Source organism: Littorina saxatilis, linkage group LG16 (genome assembly GCF_037325665.1).
Source record: "Littorina saxatilis isolate snail1 linkage group LG16, US_GU_Lsax_2.0, whole genome shotgun sequence".
In the NCBI taxonomy this organism is placed as follows: domain Eukaryota; kingdom Metazoa; phylum Mollusca; class Gastropoda; order Littorinimorpha; family Littorinidae; genus Littorina; species Littorina saxatilis.
This window is the reverse complement of record NC_090260.1, coordinates 47442271-47459849: the sequence shown is the minus strand read 5'-3', so window position 1 is coordinate 47459849 and position 17579 is coordinate 47442271. Positions and strand designations below refer to the sequence as shown.

At 41.1% G+C, this 17579-nt stretch overlaps 1 protein-coding gene and 1 long non-coding RNA gene across 3 annotated transcripts; one reads left to right on the top strand and one right to left on the bottom strand.

The window, feature by feature from the left end:
* Positions 1-2103: 2103 nt before the first annotated feature.
* On the bottom strand, positions 2104-3603 carry LOC138949759 (uncharacterized). Its single transcript, XR_011450418.1, has 4 exons — positions 3500-3603; positions 3234-3368; positions 2778-2934; positions 2104-2229 (listed from the first exon to the last, which is right to left on the bottom strand). It is a non-coding gene; the product is annotated as an uncharacterized lncRNA (long non-coding RNA).
* Positions 3604-3742: 139 nt separating this feature from the next.
* LOC138949687 (zinc finger protein 431-like) lies at positions 3743-17131 on the top strand. Of its 2 annotated transcripts, XM_070321465.1 has the most exons (5): positions 3762-3841; positions 5108-5296; positions 7364-7480; positions 12497-12583; positions 14278-17131. In XM_070321465.1, the coding sequence occupies exons 2-5, from the start codon at positions 5149-5151 to the stop codon at positions 16410-16412; spliced, it is 2487 nt and encodes an 828-aa protein (XP_070177566.1). In that variant the 5' UTR covers positions 3762-3841; positions 5108-5148; the 3' UTR covers positions 16413-17131. The 2 variants fall into 2 exon arrangements, with proteins under 2 accessions (XP_070177567.1, XP_070177566.1); XM_070321466.1 differs by lacking the exon at positions 14278-17131 and having other exon boundaries at positions 3743-3841; positions 12497-13145.
* Positions 17132-17579: the final 448 nt, after the last annotated feature.

Here is a 17579-nt window from a genome sequence, read left to right as displayed (position 1 = left end):
TACCACAGTAACAATTATGACTACAAACTCTTTATCCGAAGAAAAGTGCAACATGAACAAATAATAATAGTTGCTGTTTTCTTGTGAGTTCATTTTTTATTGTTATCCGGTTCGAGTTCCTCTCACCCGCAGTCCCTTGTTCCATTTATTTGTTATCCTACATTCTACACTTGCATGCCTTCTGCTTCAAACTTCAAAAAGTCAAAGTGTGTGCAAATTGAAGACTTTCATTTCTTCCAAGTTGTAAAATCTCTGACGTCAAAAGCTGAAAGATGCCACAACAAGATTAGCATCATGTGTAGGTTCACACAAATTCTTCCAGAGGATTAACAACAAATTCAAAAGTGTTTCAAGAATGAAGTTTGTCTTGGTGACTTTGTCACAATGGGCCGTGACAAAATAGGTCCATGCAAGACTGTAGTTTGACCCGACCTCATTTACATGAAATCTACATGAATGTGTGAAGAGATGGTTAAATTGTTCATTACAATGGGTGGTCTCTCTCACTAATGTAGGATCATCTTTTTGTACAGTTTGTAAATCACTAAATGACACCTGTGTGTGATTAATTCATTAACAAATCCCAATCTACATAGGAAGCAGCTAGGCTGTTGATTCTTAATATGTAGATATCTCACAACAGAAGGATGCTCTAATCACATGCAATAGCCTGTACAGGTCTGTGTTCCTCTACACCATCATTTTACAGGGGAAGGAATTTATTCATAAAAAAAAAAATAAAAACAATGACAATGAATTCAACAACATCAATTACTAATTAACACATATATAGCCCTCATTTTGATTATACTATGCAAGAAATTGATTCAAAATATGCATATGCAATCATCTCGAAAGGGGGTACACAATGCACGCAGCGAACCGTCAACAAAACTAATACTGAGGTGGATGCCGGGGGGTGGATGGGGGGTTTGCAGGACTGAAAAAGTCGCTGAACTTGCTTGCTGGCCGCCGCGCTGCTACTAATGACTTCGGTACTCGCTCTCTCTCGGACTCCCCCTTATCGGTTACCATTGTTTCATTCCAGATGGCTCTCCTTCACTCATCACCTACCCCCTGCCCTCCAACCCTCTTCCATTCCTCGCATTCGTTCCCACGGGACTTGCTATCACTTCCCCCTGCATTACCTCTACACCCCCCCCTCCTTTCCCGCATATCTGTCTCGTTTAAATAGAGTTTATTGTCGCTAACCGCTCCCTCTAAACTCACACTTTGCCTCCCCTATTTATTTTTTCGGCAAACACTTTTGCGTTTTCGGCGGAACAAAAAAAAAATTTGCGGAAATTTGCCTTTTGGCGGACAATTCCCATTCCTGACATCATTCATCCTTCAACATTTATCACTCAAGGAAACCTAGAGTTTGATATACATGTTAGCAGTTCATTGTTACGACACACTTCTGATGTAAATGTCAAGTATACAAGACATTTATTCACAACATTAGGACAAAACAGACAGACATATAACATACCATTCGTCCACAAGTAATAACGGAACATAACATGCAGATTACAATACTGATAAAAAGAAACCTGGCTGGTTTTATTCCACGATAATTCTGGTACAGATCTGTGGCTGCATGTGAACATGCTAGTGTACATACAGGAAGGCTGGTACAGATCTGTGGCTGCATGTGAACATGCTAGTGTACATACAGGAAGGATGCTACAGTGGAACTCCCCCTTTAAGATCACAACCTGATTTCATTCCTCTGCTTTTGGAATTTACAGAGGTTGACGTGAACAGAAAATTTGAAAAATGAAAATTGGAAAAAAAAGGTGAAGTAAACAGTGATGGCGCTAATATTTTTTCAAACCGGTACGCAAACTTTTATGATTAAAAAAAAAGGTAGGCTGGTCATTGGAACTAGTACGAGTCCAACTCAGAGTACTGGTTTTGTTGTTTTACCAGCAAAAAAAAAGGTAGTTCTAAAACTCATCCGGTAGGTTATACCGGCAGCCAATTATTTTCCAGTATTTTCTCATTTTAACCGGCAAAATAACGGTAATTACTGGCTAACGCCAATACTGGTAAAGGGTGCAAAAAACCACATTTGTGTGTGTGGAAGGAGTATATACTGTACCTGCTTTTCCCTGGTGAACTTCTCCACGTTCTCGTCTGTTGCGTACACAGCCTGGCCGGCAGGAAAGAGTTTTCCGCGGAACAGTCGTCTCTTCACCGTCACTGTGTCGCCACGGATACCCACGCCTGCAGTGGGAAAATATGATTAGGCAAAAAAAAAAAAAGAAGTTGTATGTTTCTGGTAACATGGCTACACAAAATAGGGTAGGTAGGGATTTATTTTGTTTTGTTGGTCAGGGTAGAAAATAACTATACAGTGACGCAAAGAGACTGGACTTACTATACAAAGAGAAAGACAACACATTACAAAACAAATGAGACAAAAGGGATGCGGGGTTATCCCCCTTGTGTTGTCTGCCGCCTGTTACTTTTGTTTTGACGCTTTTTTTTCTTTTGTTTTTACAAATGCAATAAAAAAAAAGTCTAGGGTCGGCGGAAAAAAACTAGGTAGGGTCGGGTGACCAGAAACATACAATTTCTTTTTTTTCCTTATGGTTAGTCGTGTGAGACAAACTGACAGCTAAGGACACTGAGGACAACCGTTAACACACTGTGAACGATTTTCCCTCTTCCATTTACCCATAACAAAGACTATGCCCATAGTTGTACCCCATGTATATATTGAGGCTATATTTTGCAAGAGTATTTCAAAGTGTGACCACCAAAGTTCCAACCTTCAACAAAGTCTGTGAGGATGCATGTGATGTCAGGTGTCTTGTGGGCGTGCACCCTGTCCACAAAGTTCAGCATGCGGTTCTTCTGCGTCACCTTGGGCAGCGCGCCTTACCTCGCCAGCTTGGGGGGGAACATCTGCTCCATGATCACTGTCGTCTGCAACACACTTTTTTTTTTTTAAACTGCACATACACCATCGAACACGCATGTTCATGACATGTGCACCTCTTTCCGGCATGTACATGCGCCCTTTTATGTTCACTCTCACACACTTTCAAGGTTACACGTACTCATTCAATCACTTAACTTACATTAAATATGCACAAAACACACACACACACACGCGCACACTCTGACAAAGTTTGTGAAACACACACACACTAACACTGACACACACAAACACTGACACACACACACAAACGCACAGAGGATGATCAACAACGTCTACTACTTACTCGCACATGCTCCAGGTTTAGCAAAGGTGCATCTTTATGTGTTGTCAGCAGTCGTTGACTGCACTGACGGGTCGACTGCAATGCCGTTCGCAACATTGCTGTGCGGCGTGTGCCGACGTGAAGTGCAACTCAAATCTGAAACAAGGTGCAACAACTTATTCCGGAAATCAATCGTGGAAATAATTGATCATGAACGATTTTAACACTTGATTACAGCCACGCAACGAAGTATAGCACGCAAGGCAACGTCACGTTGAAAACCGTACCTTCTCCAGGTCACACGCTGAACAATTGTCTTCTGCCACAGGAAGTTAACTTATTCGCAGACCTCAATAATAGGCCCGCACTCAAGGTCATTGATCAAAATCTTGGACCATACATTTATATATATAATTATATGCATTATTCATATTATTCATGTAACTTGACACTTTTTCAGGATATGTTGTCATATAACAATATGATATTTATATGCTTCTGTCAAATAAAATAAAAGTGGGTGTACATTGAAGCGCGGTACAGCTGTTCGCTATATCCGGTCACAGGCTGCTACTTGTTGAATTATCCGAATCTGTTTCATAGATTGTACCTTCTTTCCCTGAACCATGGTAAGTTTTCAGAAATAGTGTATTATTTGTAACGTTTTAAGAGGATGAGATACTTTCTACTGCCAATGCTATTTGTGGGAATAAGTGAGATAACTTCCTATTTCTCCAACTCAAAGGTTTGTGTTGTCAGATTGGCTTGAAGAGTTCATGCACAGTGCGGAGTCACTGTATTCTATTCTACTGGGATTTTTGTCAGTTCAGCGAGTGTCTGCCAGCAGCAAAGTTTGTAGCTGGCGGGCTAATTATAGTCGAACTCGTGAGGCCGCGAGCCCGCCAGCCGAGCCTACAACACGCGTTTTATCTAGGTCACTCTCTGAAACATGTCTTCTTCTTCTTTCTTTAGACTGCCGCCTTCATCAAGGTGAAGATTCTGCAGACAATTATTAACTGTGCCTAAGCAATTTTGCCAGGAAAGACCCTTTTGTCAATCGTGGGATCTTTAACGTGCACACCCAATGTAGTGTACACGGGCGGAGGGTTCGGACACATGTCGTACAAATGTCGGTCTGTGAAAGATACGTGTTTGTTGATGTGAAAATGGGATCGTTTCCGTGACTTGAATTTTGGATTACCGTCATCTTGTGTATATTGTTACTCTGATATTCAGGCTTTGTGTATGTGCAACCTAGAGGTCCGTGTGTAATTCGGTTTGTTTGATTTTGAAGTAATTCTGCTATCGACTGTACCGGCAGGTCGTTCTTTGTTCCACTTCCAATAAGCAGAACGTGCGCATTGTATACCATTTTGTAACCACGCTCAATGTTTATACCAACTACCTACTGTGATTCTGATGTTGCCGTCAGTAAGTACTTAGTCTAAACTGTGTCATAGAGTGAGAATAAGTGCGTGGGATGTTTTTGTGTTTGACTTTGGAGCAGTTTTGTTTCGTTAATCTATGCGCCTCGATCAGTGCATGCACGGTTTGAAACAGGCATTCGACTCTCGATAGCGCTGCTCGCGCACTCCCACCTGCAGCCTGGCCTTATCAACACAGCCAGAGCAGGCCGCGACCTACTAACTGCTAAGACAAAGAGTGGTTTCGGGCGCCACTGTGGATGGGATGGGTGGGAGGGAAATGGGGGAGGAAAGGGTAAATAGGCGGGAGGGAGTGGACTTGGCCAGTTATTTTTAACTCACGCCAGCAGTGTAGCTGACAGTACCTGTAATGGAATACAGTGGAGTGGGTGACGAATAATTTTCTTCAGAGAGTTCTACAGTTCTTAAAGGTATGTAACTTACAAAAGATTTTTGCATTTTCTGTTACAGCACCAGCAGGTGAAGATTTCAAGACAGACAAAACAGTCAACATGCAGATGGAGCGTTCATCAGAAATACCAACATTGTCCAGTGCTGACAGCAGCGTTGTTTGGCTGAAACTAGAGGCAGCTGAAATACCAACATCGTCCAGTGCTTACAGTGAAGTTGTTAGGCAGAAACAAGGGGCAGCTCCAAGCGGTGAGTGTGTAATGTGATATTCAGTGTGTGTCAAAGATGGAGAGCGGTGAGTGTGTAACGTGATATTGTGTGTGTAAAAGATGGAGCACCGTGTTGTTGAAGAGTCATCAGCCTGTAGTGTGATGGAAGGTTGTGTACGTAAGGGTGAAAACTGATGAAACCCTGCAGTGGTTTTTTTCTGAAAATGCGCTTTAATGGAACGTGTTGTGCAATTATCTAAGCATGTGTATAATTATGTTGTCATAATTCACTTTACCTTTTTTAGCTGTTCAAAAATCTTCAAATACCAAGGCTCGGAAACTAAAATGATACCCAATGGGAAATAATTTCTTGAGAAACCAGTGGTTCCATTTTCAAAATTAATTCATCATCAAATGTCCACTTTGCACAGGGAATACCCAGGCTGTTCATTTCTGGTACAGCAGTCCCTGCAATGTACGGCCCCCGGCGTGAGCGGACACCTGACATGTACGGACACATTTGCTCGGCACGGAGTGTTTTCCTTCTATATTTGCCCCCCCCCTTAAACGGACACCTGCAAAACGTGGACGCGGACACTCATTTTCGGTCCCAACAGCAGGTCATACCTCCAATGTACGGACAGACCATCGTCAGATTTTCACCACAACAAAATCGATAACAGAGCTGAGCAGTCCGGTTCTTGGTACAAAGATCACAGCCGCAATGGCGTGATGACAGTCACTGATAACTTGAGTGCACGTGTACCCATCACTGAGGAGGGGGGGTAGTTTTGGTCAGGAGTGGAGTACATGCGAAGATGCCAACATGAAACTGCACTGAGCTCTTTATTCTTGTCTGTTGGACGTAAACAACAGAAACCACAGTCGATGAAGGTCCTGAGCGAAAGTGAGTGAAAAACCGGCCACAGTTCTCAGCATCGTGTGTCTGTGTGTAGGCCTAACCTCTTTCATTGACAAGATACTCTTGTTTCCCCTCAGCCTTGACCAGTGAGTCGGTTGCCTAATCTATGAACCCTTCAGTTGTCTTGCTTTGTCAAAAGTTACGACACTGTCAACTGGTTTTGCTCTGAGTGAACAGTGCAGCTGGCCTCTCTGGCCACAGCCCCCAACAGTACATGGCTGGAGGGAGGGAGAGAGAGAGGAGGGGGGGGGTGGAGGGTAGCTGGCTAAACTCTGTGGGGTGTCCGGTTTCACTGCATGTCAGCAGGAAGAGCATTGGAGAGAAATAGAGAGGTGTACTCTTCCACACAATTTCCAAGCATCAGTTGTCACGGCTTGGGGTAGGCATTAGTGAGGGAGAATGGGAGCTGTGTTATGTACAGTGTATTTCCGACTGAAGAGTGAAAAGTCACTGCCATGCCACATGATCGGCATGCAGTCAATAAAGCCAGACAAGACAAAAATAAATTACATGATTATGACATGCAGCTCTATCTGCTGCTATTCATTCAAACTGGTTTTCAAGCTTATTCTTGCAAAGCATCTGCACACGCTCCTCTGTGCTGTGTTTGTGTGGCTGCTTTCGTATGTCAGTGCATGGTGAGTGTGTTCACTGCCTTGAGGATTTATTTTATCTCTTCTTTTCAACACTTTTCATACAAATCCTTGTTATTGTTTAGTAGCCACAAGAAGTGATTATCATAGACTCAATCCTGTTGTTTGTGTGTCTCTGTGTGAGTGTATGGGGGAGGGGGTGGTGTGTCACCCCTCCCGTGACCGGACACCTGCAATGTACGGACAGTTTTGCTATGGCCCAAGGGTGTCCCTTCATGAGAGGGACTGCTGTATGTGACCAAGTGGAGAGATTGTCTTATTCCATGCGGAGGCCTGGCCACATCTGAGATTGTGTTCCAAACTGTTTTGAGATATGTTTACACAAGAAGGAATGTGCCTTTAAGTGTCATCTCTTTCTGTCTTTCGTGAACATATCTTCTTCTCTTTCAGGAAGAGAATCATTCTGTCTTTTTAGAGTTAATGATTTTGATCTTTTAGGAATGTTCTCTTTCATACGTTCAGAAAAGGTCTGTAAACATGTTCTCACGATGAAGAGAAGACTTCAAACAGATTTATGAATTTTCTGTTTCAGCACCAGCAGGTGAAGATTTCAAGAGAGAGAAAGTGCTGTGCGTACAGATGGAGCGTCCAACAGAAATACCAACATCGTCCAGTACTTACAGTATGGTGATGGAGACAACTCCAAGCAGTGAGTGTGTAACGTGATGTTGTGTGTGTGAACAGTGATGAGTGATCATGTACATTCAGTTATTGATTACTTGATACAGGTTTTAGATGTAAAAAATATTCGATTTACAGCAGTAAGCTAGGTTTCCAAGAGAACGACTGTTTTATGACTTTTGACACGTAAAATATTTTGGTATGTTAAAAAAGAAGGGCCATAAAGTTTCTTTTCTACCCCTAAACTATGAGTTAAAAGGACAATGTTTCTTTTCTACCCTTAAACTATGAGTTAATAGGACAATGTTTCTTTTCGACCCCTAAACAATGAGTTAAAAGGACAATGCTTCTCGCATATCCTTGCTCAGGTCTCTTTGGGCTTAAAGTCATGTGGAAAATTATCTGGTTTCATTGACTTTTTTTGCACACAGTTGAACACTGCATTTTTTCAACAAATTTTAGTCATGTAAATTGTCCGCCAAAAAGGCAAAAGTGTCCACCACAAAAATAAATAGGGGAGGCAAAAAAACTGATTTTAATGGTAAACTCGGAGCTCAGATGACACCAAATGGTGTTGGGTTCTTTGGAGACCCGGACCCCCCTATTCAAAGCGCCTTTGCTTCGCACCAGTAACTGGATGCAAAGCGTCTTCGATTGCTATTACTTCAAAATGCCTTTTTTACTTTTTTCAATTCCCATGCCTAATATTTAATGTTATCATTGTCCTTGTGGTAGGTTAGCTTAAAAAGTAAGTGAGGCGGACATAGCCAATCACAACTCAGCAAAATGAATCAGCTAAGGTCTTCTTCTTCTTCTGCTTTCGATGATCAGCCAAAGTCAAAAGCTACCTGCCCAGACAGCGACATCAGTTTTGATTTAGCTTTCTTGTATATGTCTCCTGGTCACTTGAAGGCAAAGTGTCTCAACTGCTTTAAATCATGCAAAAATATGAAAGTTGCAAACCATCCAAATATAGGTGTTATATTCACCACAGATTGTCAAAAATCATTTTGTGTTTTGTAATAAAAAGAACAATTACACATGAGAATGCAGAAACTGATGCTGACAAAACCTGCAACTGTTTTGTTGCAATCGGACATTTCCGAACAGTAGACTTCCACTACATGGTTTTTGTGGTCCAAAGAATGAGATAGCGATATACTCATTTCTAGATGTGTGGGGGTAGTGTTGAGGCTGCGGCAACAACAAACAAACATAAAAATTCAAGTTTTGCCCTAAGTCACTTTTAACTCTTACCAGTTCGCTCCCTTGCCCATCGTAAGCAAGCTTACGATGCCCCCCCTGTAGTTTTCCACTGACCAATTATCTAATTATAATTTTTTTTTTTTTTTACATTGGATGGGTCGGACAGTGGATAAACTCATATTTAAGACACACTTTATGACTGAAACAAGCTGGGTTTTTGTTATAAGTTAGTTATAGAAATGCATTATTAGGCACAAAAAAAAAGTCTGTTAACGGTAACATAGCTAGGCCAAACAAATAGGGTCGGTAGGTCGGGACTTTTTTTTTTTTTTTCCCCAAAACATATTTTTAAGTTATTTTGCCAAAAAACAAAGCCCCCCCCCTTTTTTTTTTTTTTCAAATTCTTATTTTTTTTTCAATTTCTTTTTTTTTTTACCAAATGCCAAACAAAAGTCTAGGGTCGCGCGAAAAAATAGGGTCAGTCAGGATACCGTAAACAGAATATTTTTTTGGGGGGGGGCCTTAAGCATGAAACGTACAACTTTGAAATTTGGGTGGGGGTATTCAGGTGACAATAACTTTTTTGTTTATCAGCAAAACTCTATAAAACTTTGCTATGTTATGTAAAATGAATGCCCAAACAGACTAGTTAGCAGCATATCTAAAATAAACTGAACACAAAAAAAATTTCTTCTTTGTGTTTGTCACGTGTTCCAAAAAATGGGCGTACAAATTTCAACAAAAATCATGTTGTCACCCCCATAAAAAAATGTATCTTTAAAGATAGCACAATTCTCTTTGCAAATATGAAAAGCTTATTCATTTTCCTTTCATTTGATATATAACTTTCTATATTTCATTTAGAATATGACCCCAGATAGCCACTCGGCAAGTAGGCACCAACAGCACTGTAAAATAATTATGCCCTAAAACCCCCGAACTGGTAAGAGTTAAGGGAAGCAACTGACTTTTCTTCCTCTTAACTTAGAGATAAAACGTGGTTATTCCCCTTTGCACACGATTCCTTGAACCACTAAGCCTATGTTCCTGTGGTCGCAGGGTGTGTGTATGTAACTTGAGTAAACTCATCTGAAGTTCTTTTGACAAGGCACGTATGCCCACATACAGCATAAAGCCTGGAACTCTGTAAACGCAGGACTCTGAGACGTTCGCAAGAACCCAGTCCTCTACGGAAGAAGAAGATGACTTTAAACTAATTAAAGGCTCACTCCTTCTTGTGAAAATGGTTTGGATCAGCATCTCAGATCAGGTCAGGCTTTACATGGGATAAGACCATCCCTTCACTTGGTAACATACTAACAATTCCTCACTGCCCCTGGTGAGTTGAAATTGCTGTACAGTGGAAACCACCGGCACGGTTGGCCTAGTGGTAAGGCGTCCGCCCCGTGATCGGGAGGTCGTGTGTTCGAACCCCGGCCGGGTCATACGTAAGACTTTAAAATTGGCAATCTAGTGGCTGCTCCGCCTGGCGTCTGGCATTATGGGGTTGGTGCTAGGACTGGTTGGTCCGGTGTCAGAATAATGTGACTGGATGAGACATGAAGCTTGTGCTGCGACTTCTGTCTTGTGTGTGGCGCACGTTAGGTGTCAAAGCAGCACTGCCCTGATATGGCCCTTCGTGGTCGGCTGGGCGTTAAGCAAACAAACAAACAAACGACGTGCTGCAAAGAATGTTTTTAGCGACCTACGGCGAAGGTTAAACCACTAAGCCTATATTCCTGTGGTCGCAGGGTGTGTGTATGTAACTTGAGTAAACTCATCTGAAGTTCTTTTGAGAAGGCACGTATGCCCACATACAGCATAAAGCCTGGGACTCTGTAAACGCAGGACTCTGAGGCGTTCGCAAGAACCCAGTCCTCTACGGAAGAAGAAGAAGAAGACTTTAAAGGCTCACTCCTTCTTGTGAAAATGGTTTGGATCAGCATCTCAGATCAGGTCAGGCTTTACATGGGATAAGACCATCCCTTAACTTGGTAACATACTAACAATTCCTCACTGCCCCTGGTGAGTTGAAATTGCTGTACAGTGGAAACCACCGGCACGGTTGGCCTAGTGGTAAGGCGTCCACCCCGTGATCGGGAGGTCATGGGTTCGAACCTCGGCCGGGTCATACCTAAGACTTTAAAATTGGTAATCTAGTGGCTGCTCCGCCTGGCGTCTGGCATTATGGGGTTAGTGCTAGGACTGGTTCGTCCGGTGTCAGAATAATGTGACTGGGTGAGACATGAAGCAAGCAAACAATCAAACCTGATTTTTGACTCACATGCGTACCAAAAGTGAGTCTATGTACTCACCCGAGTCGTCCGTCCGTCCGTCCGGAAAACTTTAACGTTGGATATTTCTTGGACACTATTCAGTCTATCAGTACCAAATTTGGCAAGATGGTGTATGATGACAAGGCCCCAAAAAAACATACATAGCATCTTGACCTTGCTTCAAGGTCAAGGTCGCAGGGGCCATAAATGTTGCCTAAAAAAACAGCTATTTTTCACATTTTTCCCATTTTCTCTGAAGTTTTTGAGATTGAATACCTCACCTATATATGATATATAGGGCAAAGTAAGCCCCATCTTTTGATACCAGTTTGGTTTACCTTGCTTCAAGGTCAAGGTCACAGGAGCTCTTCAAAGTTGGATTGTATACATATTTTGAAGTGACCTTGACCCTGAACTATGGAAGATAACTGTTTCAAACTTAAAAATTATGTCCAAACTATACGGCAGTCGACAGGAGTTGGAGAAAACGACAACATTTATCACCAGTGCTGGACTGATTGTGTAACCTCTGCGAACGCCAAGAAGAAGAAGAAGAAAAAATTATGTGGGGCACATGTTATGCTTTCATCATGAGACACATTTGGTCACATATGATCAAGGTCAAGGTCACTTTGACCCTTATGAAATGTGACCAAAATAAGGTAGTGAACCACTAAAAGTGACCATATCTCATGGTAGAAAGAGCCAATAAGCACCATTGTACTTCCTATGTCTTGAATTAACACATGGGTGGGAGTTCCTCCGTCTCAGACGGATTTCCGTCTCAGAGAAATTTTGACAATTTTTTTTTTTTTTTTTTTTTTTTTTTTTTTTTTTTTGCGCCCTCATTGATAGTCATCTCATACTGTGTTATGCCAAATGGACTGATAGTGCACTTTTTGTTGTTTCTAATGCTTGCCAGGTCCCTAAAATTTTTAGTTTTTGTTACTTTTTGTATCTCCAACAAGGTTCTTATTTATCAGAATTAAACTCAGGAGAGGCCAGAGAAACCCTTTTAAATTCATAAAATTCGTTTTCGGCCGGGGGCCTTCGCCCCCCTGGACCCCCCACCAGGGCGCTGCCCCTGGACCCCGCCGGGGCCTTGGCGGCCCCTGGACCCCGGCCTTAAAAAAAGTTCAGTCTTGGAACAATTTTGGGCTCCCACCCATGCAATAAGCACCATTGTACTTCCTATGTCTTGAATTAACAGCTGTGTTGCATGACCTTGGATGACCTTGACCTTGGGTCAAGGTCACATGTATTTTGGTAGGAAAAATGTGTAAAGCATGTGAGTCGTATGGGCTTTGCCCTTCTTGTCTTAGATTTTTGAAGGGTCTGAATAAAATGATTTCTTGAGAAGCCAGTGGTTGCATTTACGACATTTAATTTGATTCATCACATTGATTACCCACGCTGGTCATTTCTGGTATGTGACCAAGTGATGGTCGTATTCCATGTAAAGACCGGCAAAATCTGAGATGGTGAGCCGAACTGTTTTTCTGAGGGTATATAAACATTTTCATCACAAAACTTACAAAAGATTTTTGAATTTTCTGTTACAGCACCAGCAGGTGAAGATTTCAAGCCAGACAAAACAGTCAACGTGCAGATGGAGCATACATCAGAAATGCCAACATCGTCCAACAAAAGTTGTTATATGATAAGGCCTCTCGAGCAATGTTTAGCTTGTTAAAGAAGTGTAGAAAATTGTTGTTGTCCATAGATATACAAATTGAATTGTTTGATAGAATAGTTGCACCGATTATGTTATATGGCTGTGAAGTATGGGGACCAAATTCGGTAAATTTAGCAACAAAATTGCAGCTACATTTTTATAAGATTATTTTGAAATTGAGAAAGTCGACCCCAACGTGTATGGTATTAGGCGAATTAGGCAAATTTCCACTAGATGTCCTCGTAAAAAATAGAATATTTAGTTTTTGGTTCAAATTGGTGGATTGTAATAATAGTAATAAGTTTTCAAATGTATTGTACCGTTTTTTTGCATCGCCTCTATGTAAATAACATATATGAAGCACCCTATTTAAAACATGTTGAAACAACTTTAAATGCTCTTGGTCTTAGTGATTTTTGGCATGACCAGTTTAATTTACGATGTTCTAAAAAATGGTTTAAATTGAAAACGTTGCAATGCCTAAAAGATCAATATATACAATCGTGGTTTTCAGAATTAAATGAAAAAGAAACTTGTTTGAATTATAGATTGTTTAAAGATACATTTATATTTGAAAATTATTTGAACATTTTACCCAATAACCTAGCACTCTCTTTTTTACGTTTTAGAACATTAAATCATAAATTACCATTACAGAAAGGCCGAATGTTAAATATACCACATAACAAAAGAATATGTGTTAAATGCCAGTCTGGAGAACTCGGGGATGAATTTCATTATATATTTCAGTGTCATTTTTTTGAAAATGTGAGGAAAAGGTTTTTACCATTGTATTTTCGTAGAAATTCAAATGCAGTCAAATTTAAACATTTATTTGAATTAACAAAGAAACGAAAGTTATTGAATTTAATATATTTTATTAAGAGTATTTTGAAAGAGTTCTGATTATTTGATCACGTGTTGTTTTTTTTTTTATTAAAACAAAAACAAACACAGAAACATATACATTCCTGTAAAAAAAAAGTATGATTACAATTATTTTGTTCCTCGCGCCCCCTAATTGGCATAGAGGCGCGTCCCCCGGGTGGTGGATGGGGGAGCCTTCTCTACTAATTTCTGAGAGAAGGTTGCATCACTCTCGATGCCGTGAACCTAATTAGGATCTTTTTCTTGTTTCTTCTCTATTTCTGCCTCCCCAAAGTCCTTTTACTTTCCTTTTCTCACCCATAAAATTCTTCACTTATTACCCTTGTTAAGTGGTTCTTGTATAGAATATAGTCAATGTTTGTAAAGATTTTAGTCAAGCAGTATGTAAGAAATGTTTAGTCCTTTGTACTGGAAACTTGCATTCTCCCAGTAAGGTCATATATTGTACTACGTTGCAAGCCCCTGGAGCAATTTTTTGACTAGTGCTTTTGTGAACAAGAAACACTTAACAAGTGGCTCTATCCCATCTCCCCCCTTTCCCCTATCCCATCTCCCCCCTTTCCCTCGTCGCGATATAACCTTCGGGGTTGAAAACGACGTTAAACACCAAATAAAGAAAGAATTATTTTGTTATGAATTAAGCTTGATTCATTTTCGGTTAATTAGAAAAGTTGTGTCTCATTAATACATATATCTTTTTTGTCGTGTTTATTGCAATTTTTATTTTATGCATGTAACCCTAGGGGTTTTTGAAATAAATATTGACTTGACTTGTTACAGCACCAGCAGGTGAAAATTTCAAGACAGACAGAACAGTCAACGTGCAGATGGAGCGTACATCAGAAATACCAACATCGTCCAGTGCTGACAGCAACGTTGTTTGGCTGAAACAAGAGGCACCTGAAATACCAACATCATCCAGTGCTGACAGCAACGTTGTTTGGCTGAAACAAGAGGCTCCTGAAATACCAACATCGTTCAGTGCTCACAGCGACGTTGTTTGGCTGAAACAAGAGGCAGCTGAAATACCAACATCATCCAGTGCTTACAGGGACGTTGTTTGGCTGAAACAAGAGGCACCTGAAATACCAACATTGTTCAGTGCTCACAGCGACATTGTTAGACTGAAACAAGAAGCAGCTGAAATGCCAACATCATCCAGTGCTTACAACGACGTTGTTAGACTGAAACAAGAGGGACAGAAACAAGGGGCAGCAGAAATCCCAATTGATTTTGGAACCATTGCAGACACAGCTTCATTTTCAGAACAAAATTGGTGTACATGTTCAAATGATATCAAGCGTGAAAAAGACGGCGTGGGGGAGGGTGGAGACATGTTGACAAGAGGAAGACCACATGCCTGCCTTAAATCTACAACAATATTTGGTCAAAAGGGGGGTGTAAACAAACACATGTTAACACATACAACTGAACAGCCACATGCCTGTCCTCATTGCAAAGTGATATTTGCTCAGAAAGGGCATTTGAAGACCCACATGTTGACACATACAGGAGAAAAGCCACATGCCTGTCCTCATTGTACAGTAAAATTTGCATGCAAAGGGAGTTTGAAGACTCACATGTTGACACATACAGGAGAAAAGCCTCATGGCTGTCCTCATTGTTCAAAGAAATTTGTTCGCAAATGGCATTTAAAGACCCACATATTGACACATACAGGAGAAAAGCCACATGCCTGTCCTCATTGTTCAAAGAAATTTGCTCAGAAAGGGGAGTTGAAGAAACACATGTTGACACATACAGGAGAAAAGCCTCATGCCTGTCCTTGTTGTTCAAAGAAATTTGCTCAGAAAGGGGAGTTGAAGAAACACATGTTGACACATACAGGAGAAAAGCCACACGCCTGTCCTTATTGCAAAGTGAAGTTTGCTCTGAAAAGGCAATTGAAGACCCACATCTTAACACATACAGGAGAAAAGCCACATGCCTGTCCTCATTGTTCAAAGAAATTTGCTCAGAAAGGGCATTTGAAGACCCACATGTTGACACATACAGGAGAAAAGCCACATGCCTGTCCTCATTGTACAGTAAAATTTGCATGCAAAGGGAGTTTGAAGACTCACATGTTGACACATACAGGAGAAAAGCCTCATGGCTGTCCTCATTGTTCAAAGAAATTTGTTCGCAAATGGGATTTAAAGACCCACATATTGACACATACAGGAGAAAAGCCACATGCCTGTCCTCATTGTTCAAAGAAATTTGCTCAGAAAGGGGAGTTGAAGAAACACATGTTGACACATACAGGAGAAAAGCCTCATGCCTGTCCTTGTTGTTCAAAGAAATTTACTCGGAAAGGGTATTTGAAGACCCACATGTTAACACATACAGGAGAAAAGCCACACGCCTGTCCTTATTGCAAAGTGAAGTTTGCTCTGAAAAGGCAATTGAAGACCCACATCTTAACACATACAGGAGAAAAGCCACATGCCTGTCCTCATTGTTCAAAGAAATTTGCTCAGAAAGGGGATTTGAAGAAACACATGTTGACACATACAGGAGAAAAGCCTCATGCCTGTCCTTGTTGTTCAAAGAAATTTGCTCGGAAAGGGTATTTGAAGACCCACATGTTAACACATACAGGAGAAAAGCCACACGCCTGTCCTTATTGCAAAGTGAAGTTTGCTCTGAAAAGGCAATTGAAGACCCACATCTTAACACATACAGGAGAAAAGCCACACGTCTGTCCTTTTTGCAAAGTGAAGTTTGCTCTGAAAAGGCAATGGAAGACCCACATCTTAACACATACAGGAGAAAAGCCACACGTCTGTCCTTTTTGCAAAGTGAAGTTTGCTCTGAAAAGGCAATGGAAGACCCACATCTTAACACATACAGGCTTTTGCCTCATGCCTGTCCTCATTGTTCAAAGAAATTTGCTCACAAATGGCATTTAAAGACCCACATATTGACACATACAGGAGAAAATCCACATGCCTGTCCTCATTGTTCAAAGAAATTTGCTCAGAAAGGGGATTTGAAGCCCCACATGTTGACACATACAGGAGAAAAGCCTCATGCCTGTCCTCATTGTTCAAAAAAATTTGCTCGGAAAGGGGATTTGAAGACCCACATGTTGACACATACAAGCAGGGTTCGTACAGGTCATGGAAAACCTGGAAAGTCATGGAATTTGATTTTTAATTTTCCAGGCCTGGAAAGTCATGGAATTTCAATTCAAGTCATGGAAAGTCATGGAATTTAACAAAAATAAGAAAGAAAAAAAAGTAACCTTTAGCACGCCAGCGGCGATTTTTGTTGCCCAGCCATTCCCCGATTTGCGTCGCCAGCACAAGGCTTGTTCGTATGACCAACTTCTCGTTCGTATTTGCATACGAGAATAACGGTATTTTTAACGGCACTTGAGCCAAAGCGAGGCTCACTTCCTTCCGTTATCTCGTCGTGTCGTCTGCGCTGCATTTGAGTCGGTTTCGTCGAAGTTTTCTGCTTTTGTTTTTGCATCGATAAAGTACTTTAGCGCTTCGACAAGCAAGACGGAGGATGATGAGTTTGAAACTTTCTTTCGAGTTGTTTCTTGACAACAAAAAGTATGCGGAATTGGAACGAATTACAGAGGAAGATCTTCGCAATGAACTGTGTATCGCGGTGAAGAAAATGACAGTTCGTCAAGTCACAGTGACGGTTACGAAACGGAATTTACGAAAGTGCAGATGGATACAAACAGTGGCTGGTCCAGTTTAGTGAAATGACAGGACCAGCAAACATTACCGATAATCTGATTGCGTAGCAAATGCTTGACTTGCTTGTCGAAGAGACACTGCGTAGAAACTGACTCAAATTCAGTGCAAAGCAAGCCAGTGTTAAAACTGGCAGTGACAAGACGTAAAAAGTTTGCGTGTTCGGAAATGGTGGATCTAGTCATGGAAAATGTTATTGAGGATCATGGAAAGTCATGGAAAAGTCATGGAATTTTGTTTCTAAAAACCAGTGGGGACCCTGTACAAGAGAAAAGCCACATGCCAGGAAGCACCGCGAAAGCATTATTTGTCATATTTTATAGATTTACACCATAAATATGTGTCAGTGCAGATTCAGCAGAACAA

Excerpts from the sequence above, each read along its gene's own strand:
- LOC138949687 (XM_070321465.1), top strand. The coding sequence starts at position 5,149 with ATGCAGATGGAGCGTTCATCAGAAATACCAACATTGTCCAGTGCTGAC. Across the intron at positions 5,297-7,363 it reads ACAAGGGGCAGCTCCAAGCG|CACCAGCAGGTGAAGATTTC; the intron begins GTGAGTGTGTAA and ends TTTCTGTTTCAG. Across the intron at positions 12,584-14,277 it reads GCCAACATCGTCCAACAAAA|CACCAGCAGGTGAAAATTTC; the intron begins GTTGTTATATGA and ends GACTTGTTACAG.